Source organism: Corylus avellana, chromosome ca10 (genome assembly GCF_901000735.1).
Source record: "Corylus avellana chromosome ca10, CavTom2PMs-1.0".
Classification (NCBI taxonomy): domain Eukaryota; kingdom Viridiplantae; phylum Streptophyta; class Magnoliopsida; order Fagales; family Betulaceae; genus Corylus; species Corylus avellana.
The window spans coordinates 1252440-1262071 of record NC_081550.1 but is presented as its reverse complement, the minus strand read 5'-3'; the positions used below and the strand labels follow the sequence as shown (position 1 = coordinate 1262071).

At 39.8% G+C, this 9632-nt stretch overlaps 4 protein-coding genes across 4 annotated transcripts in view; 1 reads left to right on the top strand and 3 right to left on the bottom strand.

Annotated features, from left to right (window-relative positions):
* The window catches only part of LOC132164712 (uncharacterized), a 14066-nt gene extending 12250 nt beyond the window's left edge, over positions 1-1816 (top strand). The window contains exon 9 of the mRNA XM_059575265.1: positions 1506-1816. Coding sequence (XP_059431248.1) covers positions 1506-1523 — 18 coding nt within the window. The 3' untranslated portion in view covers positions 1524-1816. The remainder of the gene's footprint in view (positions 1-1505) is intronic.
* A 455-nt stretch (positions 1817-2271) lies between these two features.
* Positions 2272-2925, bottom strand: LOC132164713 (G-type lectin S-receptor-like serine/threonine-protein kinase RLK1). The gene has a single exon (XM_059575266.1). The coding sequence runs from the start codon at positions 2923-2925 to the stop codon at positions 2272-2274; it is 654 nt and encodes a 217-aa protein (XP_059431249.1).
* A 103-nt stretch (positions 2926-3028) lies between these two features.
* On the bottom strand, positions 3029-4182 carry LOC132163715 (G-type lectin S-receptor-like serine/threonine-protein kinase RLK1). The gene is made up of 2 exons (XM_059574086.1): positions 3276-4182; positions 3029-3177 (listed from the first exon to the last, which is right to left on the bottom strand). The coding sequence occupies exons 1-2, from the start codon at positions 4180-4182 to the stop codon at positions 3029-3031; spliced, it is 1056 nt and encodes a 351-aa protein (XP_059430069.1).
* A 1568-nt stretch (positions 4183-5750) lies between these two features.
* LOC132164623 (G-type lectin S-receptor-like serine/threonine-protein kinase RLK1) lies at positions 5751-8515 on the bottom strand. Its single transcript, XM_059575159.1, has 2 exons — positions 7918-8515; positions 5751-7624 (listed from the first exon to the last, which is right to left on the bottom strand). Exons 1-2 carry the CDS (start codon positions 8495-8497, stop codon positions 5757-5759), a joined length of 2448 nt encoding a protein of 815 aa, XP_059431142.1. The 5' UTR covers positions 8498-8515; the 3' UTR covers positions 5751-5756.
* Between the last annotated feature and the right edge of the window lie 1117 nt (positions 8516-9632).

Here is a 9632-nt window from a genome sequence, read left to right as displayed (position 1 = left end):
AGTTCAAGATAACTCGAATATATATATATATATATATATTCATTGTGACGGAGGCCTAAAATGGGCTGGTTAAACCTTGGGTAGTCCATAAGCCTCAGATCGATTTGCTAAAAAAGTTTGAACAGCTCAAGAGCCTGCGGGGGACAACAAGCAGGCTGTATCATACTCCAATTAAAGGTAAAAAGAGTTCACAAGGGCATTTTGTTATAGTGAGTACAAAATTCTCTTCTTTCATTTTGTAATAGTGAGAGAATCACCTTTTTATTCTAAAAGGTTACAAAACACGTACATGGTCTTCTCCCCAGTCATCCTAATTAGTGTCTGTATGCGAGTGTCCATATTTATGCACATAGAGACAGGATTTGAAAAGAAAATGCCCCATACTTATGGATAACTTGATGTACTTACGAAAGGAGCTACATATGAGTTTGCTTCATAAAACATGAAAAATATTTTGGAAGACTAACTACTGGAAACTAGTTTTCTATTTGCTCAGAACTTGCATACACTAAGGGAAAGTTTCTATCCTGGTTTAGAGTTGCCATGGACATTAAATTCCCTGTTGGATCAATGAGATTATTGATCATTACTAGCTAGGTCAGGCTTCATATGGTTTGTTGCTCTGATTTTGCAACATATGTGATGGATGATATATAGAAAGAGGCAAGTGCCCATTTAGCAGTGATGTCCTCAGATATTTTGAGGAAAATGGTTGACTTAATAAGTGAGCGCATTACATTTGTTTTCAGTCCATTAGATGTCACTCATCATTTGTGTATCTGACTATTTGATTTTTGCTTTTGAGAGAGGTCTATGATTTGTAGACAAATTACACATCAAACAAGCTATTTTAATTGCATTTTGGAACATTCTCCATAGGATTATTTCATCTTTATTTTTCATTGTCAATAAGGGTTGAATTACATGAAGCAAGTAGAATGACTTTGTTCTGTTAAGGGTCATTAACAATATAAATATAGTTGGTGTGACACCCTAAAATTAAGTCCCACATTGAGTAGGTGAATTGTGAAGGTGTTGTATGGATGCTAAGTTCCATATTGGTCAAGTCTCACATTGGGTGGATCTATTGTGAAGGTGTTGCATGGGTGTCAAGTCTCACATTGGTTTTTCGTTATGTGAGATTTGGCTATGTAAGGGTTTTTTTTAATTTTTTTTTTTTAATTATTATAAGTAATGTAATGCATATCAAAGAGCACAGATGGGCGTAATCTTAGTACACATGAAGTATACAAGAGAATGTCTAAGTAGAAGAAGAAAAACATACAAGAAGAGATTTGGCTATATAAGTGATTTTAGGGTGCTGCAATTGTAACTTTAACTAGTCTTTTTAGGGTATTTCTTTGGATTGTGATAGTTAGTGCTGGAGTGGAGATGTTGATTATGGTGAAAGGATGGTTGTAATTGTGATGGCTGCAATGGAAGCTTAGTTTAAATCAATTAATGTTCATCCATTTTTTTGTTTTTGTTTTTGTTTTTCCCCTCAGAAACACAATCAGCAGTGAAAGAAAGAGCCACGGTTTCAAGTTTAATTGCCTGAGGAGTTCCTCTTCGCTTCACCTGCATTTGGGCTTTATGGAAACCTCTGCATGGGCAAGCCAGCTTGTGTTTTTTTTACTGATGCTATTCCTGGTACGTAGCCCAGTCATAGATGTAGGCCTCCCTGGCCAAGCTTTAAGTTACTACATGTGTAGGAACTCCTATCAAAGTTTATTGATGCAGTATATATGTTGTATGAACTGTGAGCACATTCAGTGTATAATTGCAGTCTTGTTGTTCTGGATAAACTCTTTGCATATCTGGTTGAGTGCTAAGCTTGTAGTATGGATGGAACAATTTTCACTCTTATGCTGGTAAACTTGTATAATCAGGATTCAGGAGGCTTTTGGAGCCTTAAAAGTGTATCCTTTGAGTGAGTGAATGCTTGCAACTTATGCTATTGGGGTCATATACTGATGTGTAAACAAGAGATAAACGGTACTGCTGCCCTAGGTTTCAATTTTTACAAACAACGGATAACTGGACCTACTGGCAACTTTCATCATTGAAATGGGAGTTATATTGCAAGGCATAATTCAATTTTTGAATTGCATGGCTCCTGGAAAATCATGGAACAAGTCTACTACAATTACAACAGCTTCTAACACTGAGCAAAGCAAACTAGGAGGTACAATGGTCCTACAAGTACAATATATAAACATCCAGCCATGATGGATTGGTAAATGAAGAAAAGACAGCCAACAATTGGAGCTTTTAGCTGATGGAAGAAAATGGGCATGGACTTGGGGGAACAGGAACTTGAACGATTCCTTCAAGCATAAGCATCACCTTCTTCATAGTGGGTCTCAGAGAGGGGTTTTCTTGAAGGCACCCAATGGCAACCATCACAAACCTGTCCAGCTTCTTCATGCCATTGAGGGCTTCTCGATCATCTTCAACTAGAAGATCCAGTCTGCCTTGCTGATAGCAGTCATAGGCCCAATCAGTTAGAATACCCCTCTCTCCTCGAGCCTCCATATCCACATTTCTTTGACAGCAAATGATCTCTAGCAGCACGACACCAAAACTATAGACATCAACCTTCACAGTGACTGGCGAGGTCCTAAACCACTCAGGTGCAACATACCTTTTGGTACCTCTAAGTTTAGTTTTGGTCTGGCTTTGATTCATCAACAAAAGCTTTGCCAATCCAAAGTCCGAGATGCGAGCACCGTAATTCTCATCAAGAAGTATATTTTGCGGCTTTATATCGCAATGAATAATCTGGCTGCTGCATTCTTCATGCAAGAAGATTAGTCCTCTCGCAACCTCGACGGCAATATTAGTCCTTTGGGTCCAGCTAGGTTTGAAATCCCCAAAAAGGAAGCTAGCTAAAGTGCCATTTCTCAAGCACTCATACACCAGCATACGATGCTGTCCCTCAGTGCAGTACCCAAGCAGCCGGACCAAATTCTTGTGATGCGTTTTGGCTATCACATTCACTTCAGTTTTGAATTCCTTGTCGCTGTCTTCAAACACTGTCTAACCTCTTGACAGCAATAGCACCTTTTTCTACTTCCCCTCTATAAACAATACCGTAGGAACCTCTTCCTAGTTCTTCCTTGAACCCATTTGTAGCCTCCATCATCTCTTTGTAGGTAAATTGGCGCAAATTCCTTTCTACAACACCATCATCTAGGTGACTAATTCTTTAGAGCTTCTTTTTGTAGTAGTACAAAATACCCAAACAAAATGCAGATTCAAGAATGCAGAAGTACCTAGTAGGACTGATACCACAATAATCAGAGTGTTTTGGTCTTTAATTGCCTCCGGAACCTGACGCCACCAATAGTTTTGCCAAATGGTATTGTTTTTTCTTACCTTAAGGAAAGTAGTCCCCTTGGTTTTCCTATTGTGTCTCCCATTCGTGAGCGGTAGCCTTTTCTTCCAACAGTAGTTGACTTTATATGCAGCTGCAACGCAATGGCAATCCTGCAAGCAAGATGCTTTGCAGGTCTCTACATCACAAAGCTTTAACGAATCGAATTCATTGCAAGGCCAATCAGTGTTTTGTAGCTCCACTAGTTTGTATAAAGCTTCTTGTGGAATTTTCCCATCTTCTTCACAGACTTGTATGAAATCAGGTTTGCAGCTGCCGTACTGATCATTTTCAGTCAAAGAAAACCCTGGTGGGCATTTACAACTCGGCCTTCGATCATCCCCGAGTGAGCAGATACTGTTATTCCCACAAGGCCCGCTACCCACTTGATCTAGTAAATCGAGGCAAATATTATCTGGTATGCTTCGAATTACAGTCCAGCTATCGTTGGCGGTGGGATTCTTCGGGTGCTGACTAATGGTGAAAACGCCATCAAAATTAAGAGTTGCTTTGTGATAGTAGCTTGTAGATGGGGCTATCTCATTCTCTCTTGTAATGTAGAATCTTTCTCTACTCCTTTCTATGTATAGGTAACCAGAGTCATGGAAGATCACTCTGTAACCAGAATTTGAATAATTGGCAGAATCATAAGTGTAGCTCATATAGTATGCACCACCATCATTATAGCTGCTGACCATTTTTATGGGATTGGGCACAGCATTTCCATGTGGAAGCAAGCGAAACTGGAACCTTCCCTGTGAGAAGTTGTTTCTTTGTCGGCAAGAAATAACCCCACCTCTCTCCATTATTTGAGTAGGCAACAATGTATCAGTAGGGTAATTGAAGCTCTCCTATTAGTTGTCAGAATTTTCATCTACAAGCACAAGGTTGCCTGTATCGTTGAGTATGCCGTAAGCAACTGCACCCCCTGTGAATTGCGATCTCCATATCACTTCAACCCCAAGGATTGTTGAGTGCTAGCCCACGGCGGTTAGAAGTTGGCTCAACTATGGATCCTCTTTGCGCAGGATTGTCTCCATTTGCATACCAAACCACAGTTTTGTCTGATATTTTGTTAAACCATATGGGGAGCAAGAAGTGATCCTCATTATCGAGTTGGTGAAACCCAAATGCTAAATCACCAGAGTTGGAAAGCCATGGAGCAGCCGCTTTGTCTGCAGTGAGAGAGTCTCCCTGGCTTATATTACGAGTTTGAGCAACAGCAAAAATGGGCAGCAAGAGGAGAAAGAAGACAAGGTGAAAAACATTAACACGAGGCATTGTGAGAATTGTTCGGATTCGTACAATCACATGAATGAAAATAAATTGAAGGAACATTATTTATGTACACGGGAGTTCACGATGATTTCCTTGACTCTGTTTTTTCTTTTTGAATAGAAAGAAGGCAAGGGATAGTGCAATAATATATGTTTGAATACAATTGATTAGATCAAGGAACGAAACACCACGTTGTTCCTCCGACATTTCATTCAATTTTTTTGATAAGTCAAAAAAAGGACCATTCTAATTGGACAGGACCAAGTTGGTTTCTAAGTCTTCCCTGAAGTTTCCGTCCATTCCTTTCACTGTTATTTAGTCTTGGCCAAAGTCGTGTTGCTAGTCAATAATAGAGCTAAAATCTTTGCTATTTTCCGGTGGGCTAAAACCGCTAACAAGAATTTGTGTAGTCGGTTAGTGAATTTAAAAAATCGGAACCAATAACCGGTAGCGATGATGGTACACAGGCAAACACGCAGTAAGTTCCATGGATTGTGACAGCCTACCTGAACTATGAATAGTAAAATAATCCTACAAGAGTCCATGGATTAGCCAGCCATGAGACTGAGTACTTATAGTTTTGGCAGATGTACGTATATGAGTTGTAGTGCCTATTTTCAAAGGTTGCAGGTGTAGTTTTGGCAGATATATGTGACTTGTACTCCGTATTTCAAATGTTTTTTACAGCGAAGCTGAAGAGCAATTCATTCATTTCTGAAAATTGTCGTTCTTGAAGAACTTATCATGCATGATTGAACATGTTAAAAGAGACGTAAATTCTGCGGCTCATGGTTTGGCTAGAGAAGCCATAAAATATGTCATAGATCGACTTGAGAAAATTCCAACTTGAACATTTGGCATTGTAATCAGGGAGCAATTTACCTCTGATTGACGTGTTCTTTTTTTTAAAAAAAAATCAATGAAGAATATATTTGTTCAAAAAAAAAAAAAAACTCATCAAATATATCTGCTACACCAACATGCGCGCATTTGTAGAGAACAGAGTGATGTCGCACAACACAAACTTCAGTCTAAATTACTTGCATAAGATTACAAAACAGAGCAAATACATGGGGAGTGATAAATGCTGGTTGCAACCTCATTATCCAATGGGAGATGGACATGGTGGAATGGGTACATCAACAACTCCTTCAAGCATATGCGTAACCTTCCTCATAGTGGGTCTAAGAGATGGTCCTTCTTGAATACACCAAATGGCAACCCTCACAAACCTCTCTAGTTTCTCCATGTCATCCATGGCTTCCCTCTCATATTCTACCAGAACATCTAATGTTCCTTCTTGAAAGCAGTCATAAGCCCAATCCGCTAAAATTGCTTTGTCCTCCTCGCCAGACTCCATATCCACGCTTCTCCGACCACAAATGATCTCAAGCAGCATGACACCAAAGCTGTACACATCAACTTTAGCTGTGATTGCCATGTTCCTAAACCATTCCGGTGCAACATACCCTTTTGTTCCTCTAATGGCGGTTTGAGTTTGGCTCTGATCCATTTTCAAAAGCTTTGCTAATCCAAAATCAGAAATTCGAGCATTGTAATATTCATCGAGGAGTATGTTCTGAGGCTTTATGTCGCAATGGATAATCTGAGTGCTACACTCTTCGTGTAAATACAAGAGTCCTCTCGCAATCCCAAAAGCAATTTGGATTCTTAGGTTCCAATTTGGTTTCAAGTCTCCAAAAAGGAAACCTGCTAAAGTTCCATGGCTCAAGAACTCGTACACCAGCAGCCGTTGCACATCCTCATCACAGAATCCAATCAGCCTGACCAGATTCTTGTGATGTGTCTTACCAATGATTTCAACTTCAGCTTTAAATTCCATCTCTTTCTCTTGTGCAGCACTATGTAACTTCTTGACTGCCACAAGGAGTACATTAGAACCCATCTTTATTTCTCCTTTGTAAACAATACCGAAAGCTCCTCTTCCCAATTCTTCCCTGAACCCATCTGTAGCCTCTAGAAGCTCTTTGTATGTAAGGCAACGCAAATTCATTTCCGAGAAAGACCCATTTCTGTCAATTTTGCTGACTTTCTTCTTGTAGAAAAATCCAATACAAATAGCGCCAATCAATATAAAGATAACAAACACAGAGCAACCCAGAAGCACTGACCCCACCAGTATCAAAATGTCCTGGTTCTTCTTGTTTCGCACTGGCTCATTGCCTGGATTCGAGAAAGAAGGGTCAGCTAGTGTGGAATTATCTTTCCTAACTTTGAGCAAAACCTTCCCTCCATAACCTGTAATAAATCTCCCATTTGAGAGTGGTAGCTTCTTCTTCCAACAGGTATTGTTGATGGAAAATATTGCAACTGCACACATGCAATCTTGCAAGCAAGAATTTCTGCATTTCTCTTCAGTAAAAGGTTTTAACTTACTGTAATCTGATGTTGGCCAATTAGTATTTGTTCGTACCTCAAAACGATACAGATCATCTTGTTTGGAACTAATTTTATCTTCTTTGCATCCGGCCTGTATGAAGTCTGGCTTGCAGCTTCCATACGGATCATTTGGATCGAGTAAAGAGTACCCTGTTGGGCATTCACATGTTGGCCTTTTATCTTGTGGGTTGATTTTGCACACACTGTTATACCCACAAACACCGGTCATTGAACCAACAGGAATATCCTCGCAAATATTATTAGGTACAGACCAAATGGGAGTCCAGCTTTCATTGCCTGCGGAAGTCCTTGGGTGAGAATACAGAGTGAAAATGCCATCAAAGTTGAGAGTACCTCTATAATATAAATTATTCCCAGTTGAGAGACTTCCCTGTGCGAGGGTGATGCGTTTGTCATTCTCTTGCAGGATATAAATGTAACTGGACTCATTGAAGACCAATTGCTTGCCGGCACTTGATGTATTGCGATCACCAACAGTGCTGTCTTTTTCGTAATAAGGTCCATTTGGTTCAACTGTGGGCAAGTTTATGGTATTGAGCACAACATTACCTGTCAAAGCATTAATTAAAGGATTAAATTTACTCATTCTCATCGACTTAATTTTTTAGAATTAGTGGTGATTAAATATTGTATTAAAGCAGAGATCTCAAGTGTTAAAGTATTGCTTAAATAATTAAATTTATCCCTTCCTATAAACTTAAATTCTTAGGATATTTAAGTGGCGATTTGATATGGATGCCGTAAAAGATTGGTTTTACCCCACGTTCTGATTGAAGGTATTCCCTTTGATTAAAAGATTAAATTTATTACCTTTTGGGTGATGAGGGATGATTATACATTACCTTCCTGAATCCCTTGATCGTTCCCTCCTTCAACGAAGCGTAGCTGGAATTTTCCTTTGGAAAAGTTGGTCTCTGACTGTCGGGAAGAAAGAACACCTCCCCTTTCCATAATCTGTGTAGGCAACATCGTATCAGTAGAGTTCTGGAAGCTTTCCCATACGCTGTTGAAGTTGGTATCTTCCAGCACAAAGTTGCCTGTATCGTTCATTACACCATAGGCAGCAACACCAGTAAGAATCTGAGAAGTCCATAACTCCTGGCCTTGAGGGCCAGTAAGCACAAGCCCACGAACCGCAGTTAGGTTCACCTTTGATCCCCTGGGAGCAGGCTTATCTCCATTAGCATGCCAAACTATGGTTCTGTCTGGTATCTTGTTGTACCATATAGAAAGCAAGAAGAAATCTGAGCCGTTGAGCTGGCGAAAGCCGAAGGCAAAATCACCAGAAGGAGAAAGCCATGAAAAGTTATCAGTTGTAGACAGAGAAGTGCCCACAGTTATTCTACCATTATTTTGAGCTCCAGCAGAAGTTGGTAGCAGAAGTAGTAAGAAAAACAGAGTATGAGCAACAGAAACAGCCATTGCCAGAAGAAATTAGCCTCGTACAATTTGAAACAAAGTGGGTTAATTAAGATGGGTGTAAACAGAGTACTGTGCCTAGAGTATAAATAAATTGTAGCTCATGCAAAACTCTTGGTCAAACATGTACGGACCACTGCCTTGTTCTTGTTTTCTTCTTAATCTTGGCGTAGCGAAGGGTTACAGATACCTCCGGGCACGCCATTTGGAAGTCTTTTAGGCCAAGACATTCAACCAATAGTGCAAGCAGAATCCAAGGGAGAAAGACATACAATATGACAAATGAGAAAGGACAAATTCTGAATCATAGTCATGATAAACTATCAAAATATGTCTGAAACCTAGTACTACGCCTCGAGTATAAGTAATTGTATTTCAAGCAAAACTCATACTTGGTGAATTACCACGAACCTGTACATGTCTTGTTCTTTTTTTTTCTTTTCTTTTTTTTTTTTTTTTCAATCTTCAAGTAGCGAAGACTTAGCACGACATTTGGCAAACCTCCACGAGGTTTGTTTTTGTTTGGGTAAAGAAGACGCGAGAGTGAGAGTGAGTGAGATAAAATAATAAAATATTTTTTTTTAGTGTGAGGATTGAATAGGCAGAATTTACTGTTCACATTCGAAAAATGGCTGCCGTTTGCCTTTTCTGCAAGTAAAAGCTTTACCTGAACGTAAAACAGAGGAGAGAACTGGAGACTCTGTTCATCAATATCCTTCCTTCCACGAAACAAGCTGAGCTTCTGCTTCTTCCTTTTCCTTCAATAATTCAAGAAAGCTTGATAAAGTCACGCAATGTGTGCCTGGATGAGCCTAACGCCACTATCATTGGACACAATCTCTAATTCTCCATCACCGTCCACCCCACACCAAAGCCTTCCAGCAAGCTGCTGCTCCGACAACGCTCATGCCAGCGACGTACTCCAGCACGAATTACCACTGTTGATCTTCTACTGCAGCATTCCTTTGAGCAAGTTGGGTAGGAGGGTGGTGCCCTTGATAGGAGTTATCCATTCTATGGAGACAATCAAGAGATTGGTGATTGTTTCTTCCACAGATTTGACATGGGGCCCTTGAAACATTGCTGAAAATATTATTGGGTGTTGATTGATAGTCTCACCCTTGAATTAGAGGAATTT

Coding starts and splice junctions, on each gene's coding strand:
- LOC132164713 (XM_059575266.1), bottom strand. CDS start 2,925: ATGCTGGTGTATGAGTGCTTGAGAAATGGCACTTTAGCTAGCTTCCTT.
- LOC132163715 (XM_059574086.1), bottom strand. CDS start 4,182: ATGGAGAGAGGTGGGGTTATTTCTTGCCGACAAAGAAACAACTTCTCA. Junction 3,178..3,275: donor TGTGGTATCAGTCCTACTAG/GTACTTCTGCAT, acceptor ATGGTGTTGTAG/AAAGGAATTTGCGCCAATTT.
- LOC132164623 (XM_059575159.1), bottom strand. CDS start 8,497: ATGGCTGTTTCTGTTGCTCATACTCTGTTTTTCTTACTACTTCTGCTA. Junction 7,625..7,917: donor CGATCAAGGGATTCAGGAAG/GTAATGTATAAT, acceptor ATGCTTTGACAG/GTAATGTTGTGCTCAATACC.